This window comes from Leptinotarsa decemlineata, unplaced genomic scaffold, assembly GCF_025532065.1.
Source record: "Leptinotarsa decemlineata unplaced genomic scaffold, Ldec_3_MD MMD2_tig00026328_RagTag_RagTag, whole genome shotgun sequence".
In the NCBI taxonomy this organism is placed as follows: domain Eukaryota; kingdom Metazoa; phylum Arthropoda; class Insecta; order Coleoptera; family Chrysomelidae; genus Leptinotarsa; species Leptinotarsa decemlineata.
The window spans coordinates 27,663,810-27,681,675 of NW_027412688.1; the positions used below are offsets into that span (position 1 = coordinate 27,663,810).

A 17,866-nucleotide genomic window follows, 5' to 3' on the forward strand; every position below is an offset into this window, starting at 1 on the left:
ATGTAAGAGCCCAGGACAGGAGAGCCAACCAAAAAAAACACGCCAAGTTCGATCAAATGTCAAGGTTTTGCTCACTATTTTTCTTAGATTATCGTGGCGTAGTACATAAGAAGTTGCTGCAACATGGTCTAACTGTCAATAAGGATTATTTTCTTGAAGTTATGCGCCGCTTGCGAGAATCAATACAAAGAAAATTTTCGGTATTGTGGAAAAACAATTCATGGCTTTTGGATCACATAAATGCACCTGCTCACTCGTCATTGCTGGTTCGTAATTTCTTGGCAAAAAACAACACCGTAATCATGCCTCAGCCACCGTATTCGGCAGATTTGCCCCCCTGCGACTTTTTCTTATTCCCAAGATTGAAGAGACCCATGAAAGAACAGCGTTTTGTGATGATTGTTAAGACCAAAGCTCAAAATGTACCAAAAGTACCAAAATTAAATGGAAAAGGGGGTCTTGTGATACATCATTTTGAAGCTCCTGATGAATACTACACAACCCTAGAATATGAAGTCAATATCTTCACCTACTACAAAATGGCGGAACATATAATAATTTCTTGAAGATAAACACGCATTAATTAGTATTGATATTTTTAGAAATTTTCTTTTTTATTTGCCAATTCCAACAACCCGAAAAAGTTTGTTGAGTTATTTTTCCTTTATAAAAACGACAAAAACTGTTACGAAAATGAACATCATTGTTCAGATAGAATATTCTCATTTAGTTTTCGGTTTTACTAGTAGATAGGTACCACGTCAACAATCTCTAAAATGGCCAATTGTCGTCCATTGGAAAAAAAAATTGAAGCGGCTTTTATTTACGGTGCAACGTGTAACTTTCACGAGACCGAAAGGATTTTTTGAGCTGACCCGTTCAAAAAATAAAGGGGGGGGGGGTTAAAGAAATGCACTGTAGATTTTAATATTCATACAATGGAAGTACGAAACTTAACATTCACCAAAAAACAACAAAAACTTTCAAATATTCAACCGTGCTCTTTACGGTCCCATTTGGATTGGGGCATTGTTCGTTGGGACTGCTAATATATCGAAATAATACTTTTTCAATATCACTACGGATTCCGTAGTATTGTTACCAACTGTTTTTGGGCGGCTGTACTGGACTTTCCCATACTCTGGTGGTTATGAAAACGATTGATTTGTACAACTTTTCCATAAGTTACGAGAGTAGAACAGCATCTCGTTTTGAAGTAGCTCGTACACCTCCATCGTGTTCTTTTATCACATCTCGAATATATTGTGTATTCGTGGTTATCAACAATCAATTTGGGATATTTTGTTCCAGGAATGATAGAGATAAAACCTACAAAAAACGAATAGTTCATTATTGTTCAATTTGAGAAAGTTAAATTATTGTACTATTTTTCTTTGAGAGGCATTTTCTGAATGTTTTAGTAATCTTACCAACCACAATCTGAAAAAGAATTAAAAAATGACGTGAAATTCATTCATGAGTAATACATAGTTTTTTATTAACTGAATCAACGAAATTAATAACAAATAGATCGATTTTTTTATTTCAACTTACTATTTTTTCAAATGGTTATTTAACATACAGTAATGATGTCATTTTAAACAAAACATCCTATTTGTTTTTCAATTTCCAGAGTTATCTTATTGGGTCGATTCTGAAAATATATAACAAGATGTACAACAACAACACACGTTTTTAAAATTCAAGTGAAACATTTTACGTTATTGTAATTTTTACAAAAGAATGCAGGAGAATGAACGTAATGAAAATTATTGACTGAAATTGTGCCGTAATACAGGTGATACACTACCAAAAACAAACAGAAAAAAATCACATTGAATTTTTAAAGCATTTTCCATCGGCCACTATGTAATAACTTACTTAGACATGGAATTTGTCTCTGATATTTTATAGCATAGCTTGTGTTATGTTCTGTATTTCTTGCCATGTATATACTTCAGATTTCAAGTATATCCGTAAAAAAAGTCTAAAGGGTTAAGATCGGGTAGTGTTAAGGGCCATCATAGTCTTTCCCTTTTTCCTATCCAGCTATCTGGAAATATTCTGTTCACATCCAGTTTCAACAATATGTGGCCATGTTACTGAAACTAGATCTCTTATTTTTGACATATGAGGTAATATGTCGCCTAAGGCCTAAGGCGCCTAAGGTGTATATGAGATACTAGTACTCTTTATTAGGCTAGAACCATAAAAAAAATGTTTTTTTTGTTTTGTTACGTAGGTAGCTGTGATTTCAAATCTGAAATGTTTTCAAATTCAAACAACTTTTCTAAATAAATTTTTTTGATGATGTTGAAAATAAGGGTAGTTTATATTTGTTGTTCTCCTCGTTTTTGTATAGCTTTTTAAAACTCACTATATAACAGAAACAATATAGGCCCCAGTACCAATCCTTGAGGAACCCCAATGTCAGACGTAACGACATTTGAAACCTGGCCGTCGATAGCTATCCAATTTGAAGGAACACTTCGAATACCATAACGAGATCACAGAATATCCTCACGGGGATTCGTCTGCCTCGATACATTTCACAATCACACTGTAGTAATTATACTGACTGTCACATACGAATTCACTGAAAAAATATAACAATATGGTGACAGAAATAATTTTTTATTGTAAATTTATATAATTCTCTTCAATCTTTCTTACTGACAGTCATGAATATTCACATGGTTTGCTGATTATCAGAAAATAATACGACAGATTCATGGTATGTTATTGCTACCGGCTCTTTCTTACATAACAATGATTCGAACGAGTTCCTGAATTTTTATTTACAAATGACATTATAGTTCCTTTCAAAAATCATTTTCGATATTTAAATATTTTCAAATATTTATCAATTTCAAGTCAATAATACCTCTTAACGATTCTAACCCTTTGTTGAACGGCACCTTCACAATCAGGATAAGTTGGCGTATGGTTATGAACTGATTTAATCTCCATGAAATTTTTTCCGAAAGTTATAATCCTCGATTTGCAGTGCACTCTCTGGTATTGGGAACATCTCCATATTGTCCTCTTTTCCATTTTTCTGTTGATAACGTAATCATCGTTGTGGACTATTAACTTTGGGTTTTTCTTGCCAGGGATCACAAAGATTATAGCTGAAAATTAGTGGACTTGAAATACTGTTCCTAAAAACACGATCCAAGAAAAATAATCCATAATTCCTCATAATTTTGACTTTGAACACGTGAACACTTGAACAACTGATGGTTTTCACATTGATTTCGTGATTCCATTAAACTCAGGTGCATAAAAAAACAGCTTGAAATGTTAACAAACTTTGATCTGATTTCGACATCTTATTGAGAAAATTTATCCCAGATGATTCACGTCTAACAGATTTCCGATTCATACACATTATACGACGAAAAACAAAATTATTCATTTATTTATTTTTTTATTTGTTCTCACACAGATATAACCTAATTACATGAAAAAATCTTTTTGGAAAGAAAGTTTTTGGCTTTCTACTACTCCATCTGATACAAAAAAAGGGATGAGAGAATCTTCCAAAGAAAGGAAGGAAGTAATCAATTTGAAACTCTATACATGAATGTGTAGATCATACAAAGAAGTAACTTTCAGACACGGACTGAAAGAAAGTCCTCCTGAAACAGCTACTTTCATATAAACATTGAATTACACGAAAGAAAATAATTTTTTGGAAACAAATAATTTTATATGAACACTGAATTATACAAAAGATACTTTTCTCTACTCAGTTTGTATTTCAAACATTTGTTGTGGAATAAGAATCAGATATCATTCACATGAGTTCTACTTTGAATGAATGGTAGAACTCAGATGGAGTAGTAGAAAGCCAAAAACTTTCTTTCCCAAAAAATTAATCACTGCTAAAAATATAACCCCTTCAATTCAAATGAAGAAATCGTTGTACAAGTATCATGAATTCATAGCCAGTATACAATGAAAGAATCTACTTATGTTATGAGAAAGAATAAATAACGAATCCAAAACAGATAACTTAATGATTGATACTAAATATGTAATTTTTCAAACCAGTGAGAAATTTTTTAGGGGGTTGGACAAAGGTGAGTTCGGACATTGTGACTTTCAACATCGTTACGATTGGGGTTCCTTGAGTCGAGGTGACTAATGGAATTTCGAAAAAAGTGGTTGATCTTGAAATTTCGAAAGGGGTTTCTTCTTTTCATCAAACTACGTAACTGAGGACAGTTGAGATAGTTATTATAAATTTTGTAACATATTGCGATTATTATATATAACCTTCTATTCTCTAAACTCAAAATTTCAAATTCTTACCTGAGATCATAAGTTCTCACACAATAAGAATCTAGGTAGAGTCCATATTTCCTAAAATATAAATGTCGTAATAGTCTATTTTGAATTTTTTCCAAATTTTTTTATATATGAAATGATATATACGGGTGCCAAACGGCTGCACAATATTCTAGTTTCGTTTTCACCAGAGCGTTATATATCCTAATGACTGTCAATTTCTAAAATATTTACTTCGCCTTAAAACAAAACCCGAACTCCGTAAACCCTGCAAGAGTACTATTTCAATGTGGTTCTTGAACGACAGTGTTGAGTCATATCGTACCCCTTAATCTTTTACATAACTTATTCCTTTCAACGTGATATTTTCCACACTCTATTTTTCTCTCTTTCTTGTGCAACTCATTACAACACATTTTGACGTATTAAATGGTAGCTTATTTTTCACACTCTATTGGTAAACGTTTTAAATATCCTTTTGCAGTTCATCTGCAAAGAGTGAACAATTTGAATATTCAATGTCTGCTGGTAGATTATTAATAAAAATTAGAAACATTAGTGGCCAAAGATTTGACCCTTGGGGCACTCCTGATTTTAACTGGTACTCATCTGAATAGTTAATACCCAATTTACTCTGAATATTCTCTCGTTTGAGTATGACTCTAAAGATTTCATAGTTCCTTCAGTAGCTCCACATAAAGAAAGTTTGTTTAACAATAAATCATGATTTACTTGGTTGAACGCTTTTTGGAAATCAGTGTATATCACGTCGATCTGAGTAGAATTTTCTAGACTTCTAAGTATGTTTCTATCGTCTAGATTTGAGACACCCTGGGGTGAAATAGAACGTTTGTATGATACTTTAAACCATCCTGTACGCAAGCTTGGTTCATTCCGTGTGAATTAATTCTTCATTTATACTGATATCATGATTCTTTGCAAATTCATGAACTATTGATTAAAGCATTCGGTTTTCTTTGCGACTTCTTTGTTCTTTACATAAATTACTTCCATTCTCCGAGGCATTCCACGAATGCCTCGAAGAATGGAAATACCTTTTAATGGGCTAAAATTTTCCGTAGGTCACTAAGGTTTATAAATTATTTTAAAACTTAAAAAGGCAATGAATACGCATCTATGAATATTATTTAAAGAAGATTCTACAACCTTCTCAAAATATTGTAGATTCCATGTTACATTGATAAACGTAAAATTGTAAATCGAAATATACTACTATAATTAACAAGCAGATAAGTTAATAAAGTGAATATTCTTATTAAATGTTGATAAGAAATATACTACTATAATTAACAGACAAATAAGTAGATAAATTCAATATTTAATAAGAATATTAAATATTCAATGAAAGTCATTTTTTGTGGAGGAAAAATCAGTTTCTTATCGACCTTTTTTTTGGGTATTTGTTACCTTCCATAATCTGAAAAATATAAAAATTATAAAGGAGAACTTTATTTAAGTGTAGAAGGGCAAACTTTTTAGTTTACCCCGATAAGTTACTGCGTAAAAATCAAAGTATTTTTCACAAAGAAAAATCTTCTATTTATCAGTAAAGAAGTTTTTTTGTAAAGAAGTTTTTTTTGTAAAGAAGTTTTTTTGTAAAGAAGTTTTTTTTTGTAAAAAAAACTTCTTTGACATCTGTCGACGAAGTAAAGAAATAAGCTATCAAAAAAGGAATAACTGCGAATATATTCGAATTTTTTATCCATTTCTGAAGACGGAGGCAGATTTTGGCCTCCGAAACGTAAAAGATAAGTATTATTTCTTAATAATTTTTTTGATAGGCAAAATTGTTAAATACGACAAGTTACTGATAAATACAAGATTTTTCTTTGTGGAAAATACTTTGATTTTTACGCAGTAACTTATCGGGGTAAACTAAAAAGTTTGCCCTTCAACACTTGTATAAAGTTATCCTTTATAATTTTTATATTTTTCTGATTGTGGAAGGTAACAAATACCCAAAAAAAAGGTCGATGAAAAACTGATTTTTCCCCCACAAAAAATGACTTTCGTTGAATATTTAATATTCTTATTAAATATTGATTTTCATTTTCATTTCAAATCTTCCCACCCCTAGTACTTCGTTTAGCATAGAGAATTTGCCGTAGTAAAAAAATTCAGATCAATTTAGATATCAAGGGGGAAGTTCAAAACCAATGCCAGTGGTATTTTAGGTTTAACCCCCTTACCCCTAGCTACCCCCACTTGATAATTTTAAATGGCACCCTCTATCTTGTAACACATCATTTCGAAGATCTTAAAAATCCTCACTCAACCCCGTTTAGAAAACTGAAAATGGTTGATCCGTTCTCGTAAAATAGGACAAAAAGAAAATGAATTATAACAAAATGCAAAAATTTATGGAACCGCTACGCTAGTTGCACACACACCGATTTTGGACGGCCAGTATAAAATCGGCCGATATTTTATTGGTAGCGGGTGCTTGCACACTCACCGGATTCTTATCGGTCAAACAATCAGTTGCTTTGTTGTCGTAATTAGTACGCACTACCAAAACGAAGTTGATGCGTAGTAACTACAATTTCACCAAGCATTCGAGACTGGAATGGTCGATAAAAAACCGGCTACTCACCGGTATTTTACTGGCGACGATCACCGGTCGGCGTGTGTGCCAGGTCCCGTTCCCACATGTGGTTCACTATTGGAATTTGGACGACCGGTACAAAGTCGGCCGTCCAAAATCGGTGTGTGTGCAACTAGCGCTAGTTGCACACCCGCTACCAAATATCGGCCGATTTTATACTGGCCGTCCAAAAACGGTGTGTGTGCAACTAGCGTACCACTGAATTAATAAAGGTATGTTTATGTCTCTTTTTTACACAGAGTTTTTTGCTTTAGGTGAAAGTGAGATAAAGGCACACAGTTGCTTCTTGGCGTCAGTTACAATTAAAAAGTGAAAACATTTAACAGCATTAGTTATTCCTGATTTTGAACTGTTTGTCAAGTGGTGTCACGCTAGTTACACACACACCGATTTTGGACGGCCGACTTTGTACCGGTCGTCCAAATTCCAATAGTGAACCATATGTGGGAACGGAACCTGACACACACGCCGACAGGTGATCGTCGCCGGTAAAATACCGGTGGGCAGCCGTCCACTGCCACTGTATCGCCGGCAGTACCGGGAAGTAGTGGCGTACATGACTAAATACACTCTTGCATACTCACCGGTTTTATACCGACCATTTCAGTCTTGAATGCTCGGTGAAATTGTAGTTACTACGCATTAATTTCGTGTTGGTAGTGCGTGCTAATTACGACAAGAAAGCAACTGATTGTTTGACCGATAAAAATTCGGTGAGTGTGCAAGCACCCGCTACCAATAAAATATCGGCCGATTTTATACTGGCCGGCCAAAATCGGTGTGTGTGTGCAACTAGCGTTAGTTGCACTGACAGTAATACAAATCGTAATGGTGTACACTTTACAAGAAAGAACTGAAATTATCTTTATTTATGGTGCTGAAGATAGGTGTTTTTAATGAAAGGCATGCACCAAAATGTGAGTCACCGATATGTTCTAGACCTTTTTCAAAAAATTGAAGAGACCGGTTCTGTGTGCAACAAAGCAGAAAAGCAACCGAGAGTTCTTACAGAAGCCGCACAGATTGAGATTTAAGGCCAATTCGCAGTTGAGCCTACTACTTCAATTTCGAAAGTCGCTAAGTTAGTAAATATTTCAGTTGGATCTATACACAAAGTTTTAAAACTAAACAAGTTCTTTCCTTACAAAATGAGTATTCTTCAGCAACTCAGTGAGGATGACTATGATAGGAGAATAGAATTCTGTGAAATAATGACTGCGAGAATACAAAATGACCCTAATTTAATAAAAAATATTTGCTTCAGTGATGAATCAACTTTTTTTCTTAATGGCTTTGTAAATAAGCATAACTGTAGATACTGGGATAATGAAAATCCACACTTGTTTCGAGAGGATCATACGCAATATCCACAAAAAATAACGTCTGGGCTGGAATTCTGGGAAACGAAATAATTGACCCTATTTTTATTGAAATTTAACTGGTCGATTGTATTTAAACTTATTGGAAAATGTAATCGATCCACTTATAACACAGTCCTTGGAACGCCAAGTTGATGAAGAAGACACCCCGCTCTTGGATGAACAAAATTTACATTTTCAACAGGACGGCGCACCGCCACACTACGCATTGCATGTCCGACAGTGGCTCGATCAACGGTATCATGACAAATGGATTGACAGAAGAGGTGCTCTGGGGTTATTTGAAGACAATGGTATACAAAACTCCCCTGCAGGACATTCAGGATCTAAGACATAGGATTACTGACATATGCAGACAAATTAAAAACGAAATATTTACAAAAGTCCGACAGGAGTTCGAGAATAGATTGTACTTTTGCTACCAATGATGAACATTTTGAACACCTAATAAAGTAAGGTACATTTATTTAATTGCAATAGCTATTATCTCATTTTTCATTATAATTAATTTTCTTTTTGCCCTATTTTACGAGAACTGATCAACCAATTTCAGTTTCCTAAACGGGGTTGAGTGAGGATTTTTAAGATCTTTAAAATGATGTGTTACAAGATAGAGGGTGCCATTTGAAATTATTAAGTGGGGGTAGCTAGAGGTAAGGGGGTTAAACCTAAAATACCACTGGCACTGATTTTAAACTTTCTCCTCGATATCTAAATCGACGTGTTTTTTGCCTACAGCAAATTCTCCCTGCTACACGAAGTACTAGGGGTGGGAAGTTTTGAAATGGAGGCACTGTATAGGCTGGTTTTGAGTGTCGTCTACAGGGTATCTTAAACCTAAGTGATAGAAATATAAGTTTGTTTTCCCCCGTATAATATCTATAAATTGGGTTTTAGAAGAGTTAAAGGGTTTGATGAGAAATATTCTGGAATGAATTTCCAATAATATTTCAAGGTGACGCTTTTTAGGCGCCTGAGTCTGCAATTTTTTTATTTTTGTTAAACAGTTAAGCATGCATCCATTTTTCTAAAGTGGCACGAAAATGAACAGAAATCTTTTGATGTCTCTACCTGATGTTCTATAAGACAACGATACCATATTTATGCAGAGTGCATAGTAAACTTCAAGCACACAATTCTGGAATCCTTAGAACTCGATTTTGACTAACTTAAAACGAACAAGTGTATTTTGAACTTTGTACACTCATCAAGAATCGATGACAATACAATAAATCCATGTTTATCTCATTAACCTGATCAGGATCGCCAGGATTAAATAATTTCCTCACACAGTCTCTGTGTGAGAGAGAGTAGGACAACCACACTGTCTGCGCATACGTATACATATATTTTATATTAAAACAAATGGGCTCGAAATAGCAAGCCAAGGTAAAAAATGGAAAATGAATAATTGTTCAAAAAACTAAAAAAAACACGCTTCAATAGCAACACAAACTAAAAAATAATTCAAAACTATGGCTTGATGTATCTAATGACTTTTGATAACTCTCGCTTAAGTGTTGCTATTGAAGTGTGTTTTTAGTTTTCAAACTATTATTTATTCTTCTAGCCTGCTTCTAATCGCAGTGACCACATAGAAACATTATTTCAATTTGCCACAAACTACATCAACATGCAAGTTTCATAATAGGTTGCTTTCGAATTGTGTTCCTAAAAACTTCACGATGTTGATTGGTTTAATTAATTAATCATCCTTCAAATGAGAGCGGTAAATTCAAAGGTCTTCTATGTTTACTACCAAACTCCATGATAAGTTTATTTTCAAAGCACCAATCCTTGAATTCTATTAGAATTGTGTTAAATTTTGGGGAAAATCATTTAGATGAAGTTTGTGATACGGTGATACAAGTATCATCTGCGTACGTAAGTACCCTTCCTTAAGATATGTGTTTGGGAAGGTCGTTAATGAAAACGAGAATATCAGAGGACCAATTACGCTTCCCTGAGGTACACCATTATCTGTTTCAAATTCCTCCGAAATGACGTCATCAATATTAACAATGAACCTTCTTCGTTCGAGAGAAGGCACACTCCACTCATTGATTGGGCCACGGTTATCCAACTTCTTCAAAACAAAAAAACTATTCCACAAATATAAGGCAAAATTGTAAAATTAATTTAGGTTGGTATACCTGTATGGGTGGTATGCCTGGATGGTTTACCTGTATGGGATAGCTATATAGATAGCATAAATAAGGCTAGCTCGCATTAGTTTCTAGTTTTAATCTTCCTCTTTGAAGATGATCACTTGGTGATCAAAACACGTGTCGAGGTGTTGAAAATAACGATTTGGTGTTGGGAACAAACTCCAGTAATATTCATAACAAAACTTGTTAGATAAATGATTAAATCTGCTAAAATAGATATATTTTGAATACTTCTGGGAAGTACTACACCAAAGGTTCCAAACAGTGCATCATAAGTAATATTATCAACTTTCCACTTTTTGGACCTGACCTCTCCAAAAACTAATCCAAATATTTTGATTCCGTTTTTTGTGAAAATACTGAAAGTCTAAACTGTATGTTGATCTTATTAGACTTAGATAATAAATGTATAAAAGAGTGACTGTCTAAGAACGGTAATTGAGCATTTATCTGGAGCTATTTTCAATTTGAATTTTTGAATGAAAATTTTTGAAGGAAAATAAAATAAAATATGTAATTCGAAATAAAACAACATATTCACTGAAAGTGTAGGTTTTTCGTGTAGGATCTCATATAACAACATAAATCATATATTACTTTCGTTAGTATGTTTTTAACTCCGTTTCAATTATATTTTGGGTTCACCCAAAAACACTCATCTTTCATTCCGGAAGTCCTTCAAACTTATTTCAGTCATCTTATTATCGTCACAACACGTTTCACTAGATTTGCGTCGTATGGTGTTGTCGGAAGATGGTTGTGGAATTTGTTAACTTTAACGATGTTTCCGAATGTGATGAGCGTTGCTTTACATTTTGACTTGAAATATTGTGTGCACCTCCATCTCGTTCTACTGCCTTCTTTGGTATTGATTGTGAATTGATTATCATCTAATATTAGTTTCGGACGTTTGATTCCAGCACCGATCCATATAACACCTAAAACGGCAACTCAGATGAATTATAATTTAGATAAGCATAGGAATCACAAGTAGAGATTATTCATTGTCATATAAAACCGTTTCTGTTGACAAAACGGTTTTAAACCTAGGCAAATAGGTGAACAAAGTACCAAACACATATACATGAAGAAAAACAAATTTTAACAAGATTGATATATTCGTATAAATTAAATCGTGCCAAATATACAGAAAAAAAGATTTCAGTCTCACAAAATCTCAAAATACACTTGGATAAAATGAATAAATTAAATGTCAACAAACAAAAATTTTACAATAATTTTGGCAAACAAATTTTACAATAATTGTGACAACTTCTTACAAATATACTACATAAGTTGTCAGTTTGTCACTTCATCAGTGAGAAATTCCTCTGTGGAGATAAAATTAAGCACCGCCTTTTCCTGAACTGCCAATGACAAAAATTGACATTTCATCAATTGAACAACAAATTTACATCATCATCATCAAATGAAACACACTTGTCAGGCTATAGAAATTTGTGCAAATAAATTACAAAAGTAATGGCCCCAGAAACGATTCCTGAGGTACACCACCTTCAAATTATAGATACATTTATTTCAACAGAGTATTTCACAGGAGTGGCAGAATATTTTTGTCTAAGAAATACGTCAAAAGGAAAATTGTTAAAATATCAAATATGTGTAGGTACATATAAATCTAAAAATAAAACATTCAAAATGAATAGCTTCAAGTTTCAAACACGATTACAAACAATTTAAAATGTGCGTCATATTGTGCATGATAACTGAAAGTAGAGATAATTTCTATAAATACATACTCAATTTTGAATGAAAATTTGGTTCATAAATTTTTACAGGCCAGAAAATATTCATCAGTATTGTAGGGCTCTAGATTACAAAAAAATTTTCTTACAGATTTCAGAAATCTGTTAGCAACGACAATATCTTTATGTTTTTCGGAAGATTACTATAAAATTTCATTCCAGTATAGATAGTGCTACGTTCATATAAGGATTTTGCATAGATGGGATATGCGAGGTCTTTTTTTTGTCTTGTCCCATAAATATGCGTTTTGCGATATATGTCAAAATGGCCTGGATGATTGATGATAAATTTTATTGATTCATAGATATAGGTTACTGACACATTAAGTAGTTTGTTGATCTTAAAGGATCCTCAGCAGGAATCTCTTGTATTCATATTGAAGATTATTCTGATATTTTCTCTATGTCATATGACTCTATTAAACCCATGACATTAGCAACAGATGAGTATCCCTTGTCTCATAGCGGAGTGAAACTTCGCATAATACCTATCGCATAATACCATCAATGTATATGCCTAGAAACTTCACTGAAGTATAACAAATGATTTTTTGATTGTGCATGATTATGTTTTGTGGTGTTTCTATACTGTTACTTCCTATAGTTACTGAGTGCCATGGTTTGCAAACGATATGTTAAACGCCGTTCAATTAACGGAGGCATATGACATCTGCACCACAAAAATTCTGTTTTTCAATGAGAATATCGTGAAAACAGGCTCTTGAGGGATCACATAACATTATTGGTGCCTGGTGACATTTTGCAATTGCCTCGACTATCTCACCCACGATCCTCACCACTATCTGTATGAGAGAGCGATTTTTTTAAAATTAGGTTCAGAATAATAGTTTAGTCTTATTTTAATTCAATTTTTCAGAATTTTATTGAAAATGCAGGTAATAGAAAAAAGGCGATATTTATTGGCAAACTAAAGATCAGATTCAGACAATGAATGGTTCCAGCAAAAGGGGAGCATTTCTGATGTGTGAAATATGAAATTAATTGTATGATTTTACCAATGAATTTTTTATTAGAAATAAAAACAACAATAAAAATGAATTGTCGCTCCTGGGGGACTTCATTTATTCCAGTGGCGCATTTGCTTTTTCAGCTGCAGGAAAACCCGGAAAAACCTGCAGCACCACATCGTCTGAAGATCTTGATCTGCCAATGTCCTCTCTCTCATAAAACAAAATGTAGGGTGTCTCCAGAGAGTCTAATACATTCCCAGAATGTATTAGACTCTTCTACTAATACTTCGATTAAGGTGATTTGGTGGAATGTTGATTCAATTTCTCCGAAATTAGAAGCGAATGGATTAAAGAATGAAAATAAAGTCGATCTGATAATTCTCAAGAGTAGAACATTTTATCAAAAAGCCCTTCAATTTGTTGAAAAATAATTAAATGAATGGGGTCTGTTTCAAAAAATATAATGACTGTAACGAGTAGTTATATATGAAAACTCCAAAATATTGAAAAAATAAGCAGCATTCTTACGTCATCAGACTGGGAAATAAATGAAATTAGCGAATTTTTCACAATAAATTAGTTAGTTCTTCAATCGCTACATTACGAACCAATATTGTTTGTGGCACATCGACAAGTAAGACAGCTTAAATAGTTATATTTCTTTCTTATTAGTCAGTGGGCTATGCTTGAAGACTGGCAGTAAACAAATCTAAAGAAATGAACTTTAAACGAATATACCCACACAGTAGGTTGAATGGACTGACGCCTATCAGAAAACCACTACTCCCCTGGCTAATACCACGAAGGGCGTTGGATTATATCCGACAGGTGTCAATGCAGGAATCTTCACAGAAAATTTCCTGCATTTGCAATTGGCAATACAGCTGAAAGAGTCGACCTTCAATTTTGGAACGGGCACACTTGCAGACCGGTTTCGGGCTCATTAGCCACTCATCAGTGCAAGATAGTCACGAAGCAAAATTCACCAAGTTGTGATCCGCGAAAAACCAAATACTTTTGAGCGACGCGAAATCGATCGCTTTGGATTCTCCTACACACTTTCACAGATAGTGACCCTAATTTCATACAAAAATCATCTTCAGCGATGAGGCCCATTTCTGGATGAAGGGAACGTGAACAAACAAAATTTTCGAATTTGAAACGATACCAATCCACATGAGATCCAAGAGCGTCCAATTCATCTCAAAAAAGTCACTGTTTGGTGTGGATTTCGGACTGGCGGCGTTATCGGTCCATATTTCTTGGAGAACGACGTTAGTCAGGCCATCACTGTCAAGGGTGGGCACGTTAGGTTCATGATTACCAACTTTTTTTGGCCTAAATTGAATGATTTGGAGATCAACGCCATGTGGTTTCCACGGGACGGGGCTACATGCCACATTGGATAGTCTGCACGAGCGATTTTATGACATGGTCATCTCACGTGGAGGTGATGTGAACTGGCCACCGAGATAATGCGATTTGACCCAGTTAGACTTTTTCTTGTGGAGTTTTCTTGAGTCGCAGGTGTATGCGAATAAGCCACAAATCACAAAGCTTACATAACCGAACATAACCATCGGTCAAATTCAGCCTAATTTATGCGCCAAAGTAATTTAAAAGTATACGTTTCGGATGCACTCCAGCCAGAGAAGCCATTGCAGACATTTGAACGATGTTATATTCCACACATAATGTGGATTCGTCTTTGAAAGAATTAAAAAAATCGATGATATCTCACACAGACTTTGTTTTATTTAAATTAAAAGATAGAGAGCGCTTAATAAAAGACCCTATATATCTCCAAAAACCACTCATACTAGTTATAAAGGACTTCCTGAGGAAGTTTACATTGATAGAGACTTGATAGAGAAATTTAAAAAAATCACCAAATATACATTCTATTTCAACTGGAATGTATTGTGTCCATAAAGCGACGAAATCAGTTTCAATTTGAAAATCCTACAACTCATTTCTTAACTTTCGGGCACAAAATTTTGACATTCTGTGATATGAGACCATCGCAATCTATTTTCGTTGGCGGATGATTGTGATCGGCAACATTCATTTTGACGATATTTCCCTGTGATGTTATTCTAGCTCTACACTTGGTCTTATAAGAAACGCACTTCCAGTAAGTCCTGTCAAACGTCCTGGTGTGGAGTTTGTAGATATTATTATTGAGGATTATTTTGGGATTAGTTCTTGCTGCGCAAAAGTAAATAATGCCTGAAAAATAAAATTGTATCAACAAAACATTTCTAAAAATTTAAATTGTAGTCTCACCATAGTGGAGCGACGAGAGAAGAGTCAAGAGCCATCATTAAATAAGTCATCTCTACTATCTTGTAGGCCAATGCAGTAGTTCTGATGTCGCCGCAAGATGGTGCCAATAGTCAACATTTCTATTCGATTTAGTCATCAATTGATTCTTGATGAATGATGTTGTCAATACTATTTTTTTTCTCAGATACAAAGAAGTGAGGTTATTGCAAAAAAACCACTCGACTTGTTTGATGTTTGGTGACATATTGGAAATGTGTCAAATATGACAAAAATGTCTTTGTTGATAATTGATAGATTTGTTCAATGTTGTTATTTGGATAATTTATTAAGTACTGGGGTGGGATGTGGTGATATTATTTTTGTATGGGTATTCCGAAAGTGATGATACAAGTACAACGTTAAATATGGAACCCAAGGTGAAGAAAATCTATAAAATATTCAAGATACAATAGACTATGAAGAAAGTAACAATGAAGTCAAAAGTAATACGTGCATTTCAGTATTAATGAAAAAGGAAATTGAGTTTGTAAATTGGAATATAGAAACAAAAAATACGTGTGATTTCTCACAGAATTAAACTCAATTTATCCTATTTAAAGAATTCACTCAATACATAATATAATCTGATTCAGAACACATTTGATCTGTGATGAGTTTCACATTCCCTTTGAAATTGAAAATAATACTTTTTCATTAAATTACATTGGGGAAAATTCATGAAAAGCCCACCCAGTGGCCTTGATGTAAACTGGCCATATAAACAGAGCCTTATTTGTCGATTCGAAATGTCCTATTTTGGTTTGAAACATCGCGGTTCAAACCGTTATGTACCATATACATATATATATATATATATATATATATATATATATATATATATATATATATATATATATATATATATATATATATAAATATATATTTATTGAAATGAAAGCAATGACGAGTGATGCAAAAGCCATGAATTGTTTTTCCACGATACAGGACGTTTTCTTCGTATTACTTCTCGCAAGCGACGAGACGTGCGACCGTACGACCTTATGGCAAGAACTCCTGATGCACTACGCCACGATAATCCGAGAAAACAGTGAGCAAAAACTTGAGAATCGATCGTTCTTGCCGTGCAATTTATGGTCTTGGCTCTCCTGCGCCCTTCCATTGGGACGATTGAACTTTTGATGTCATAACCGCACCTATATAGCCATGAGCGATGCTCATGCGACGGTTTTCTTGGTAAAAATTCAATAATTACTGAACGAACTTCGCTGCCACACGCTTCATGTTCAAAATTTTCGAAAAAATTGCATAGCATGAGTCAATCGATATGCCGACATCCTCAGCAACTTCTCTATTAATAATTTAACAATTCTTCATAACGACTTTCTTCACTTACTCAACATTTTTATCGGTTGTTGATTTGCTGGGGCGTCCATGGTGAGCGTTTGGCCCGGTTGGAGGAATTTATAGTGATTCATACCTGCCGCTCACCGCCATACAGTAACCATGGTCGTTTTTTGGTAGGTGGGTTGCTCATGAGTGTCCAATCACTATTCTGAACGTGTCTTGTTGTCGTAGAAAATCCACTTTTCATCACACGTGACGATCCGATCCCTAAAAGGTCATTTTGTTTGCGCAAAAGCAAAGAACAAACCTCCAAACGTGACAATTTCTGTCGATTGTTCAAATCGTGGGGCAATCACCTATCCAGCTTTTTGAGGAATACGTTCTATTAAACCATCAAAAATCGCATGGAGTGATTCTTACGCCATCCCACGCACCGTTTGTGATAGGTCAATTTCCACCAAGGTCTCCAAATCCTGGATTACTGTAGATCGACCATTTCAGGGCCCATCTTTGACGCTTCTGAATGGAAATCGCTTAACGACGTCACATAGTAAAGCTGAATTTGGAAAAAATTAACAGCATCAATGTACAGAATATAAAATTCTGTTTCATCAGTATATACCACGACGGTTGCTGACTCCCTTGCAAAAGATGGTGCTGCAAGCAGCTTCATCGAACCAGAACCTGTCATTGGCATCGCTTTGGGCTTTGCCAAACAAAGATTGAACACCTGGATGGCAAAAAGATTCATGAACTTCTGGCAAAATCTCTCAGGATTGGCTCGCTCCAAGGCGTTTATTCACCCTTCGGAGCTTGATACCAAACAGTTGTTGTACTACAGTCAGGATGAACTACGATGTCTAACAGGCCTTCTTACAGGTCACTGTCATTTGAATCATCATATCCAAAGACTCGGACTATCAAAAGACATTGTGTGTCGCCTCTTGTTTGGAAAATTACAAAACAGCAGAGCACATACTTTGTGACTGCCTCGCTGGGGACCAAATCCGGTTTTTAGAGTTCGGCAGAGCCG

The 17,866-nt window shown here is 34.6% G+C and overlaps 1 protein-coding gene across 19 annotated transcripts in view; it reads right to left on the reverse strand.

Annotated features, from left to right (window-relative positions):
• The window catches only part of LOC111504582 (uncharacterized), a 377,607-nt gene that overhangs the window by 127,997 nt on the left and 231,744 nt on the right, over positions 1-17,866 (reverse strand). Inside the window, exon 4 of one of the 19 annotated variants that reach the window (XM_023159217.2) lies at positions 903-1,329. The exons of 16 other annotated variants lie outside the window; for them this stretch is intronic. In XM_023159217.2, coding sequence (XP_023014985.1) covers positions 1,079-1,329 — 251 coding nt within the window. In that variant the 3' untranslated portion in view covers positions 903-1,078. Of the gene's footprint in view, positions 1-902; positions 1,330-2,615; positions 3,132-11,002; positions 11,405-17,866 lie in introns of those variants that run through there. 2 more of the 19 variants (XM_023159212.2, XM_023159224.2) reach the window with 2 other exon arrangements.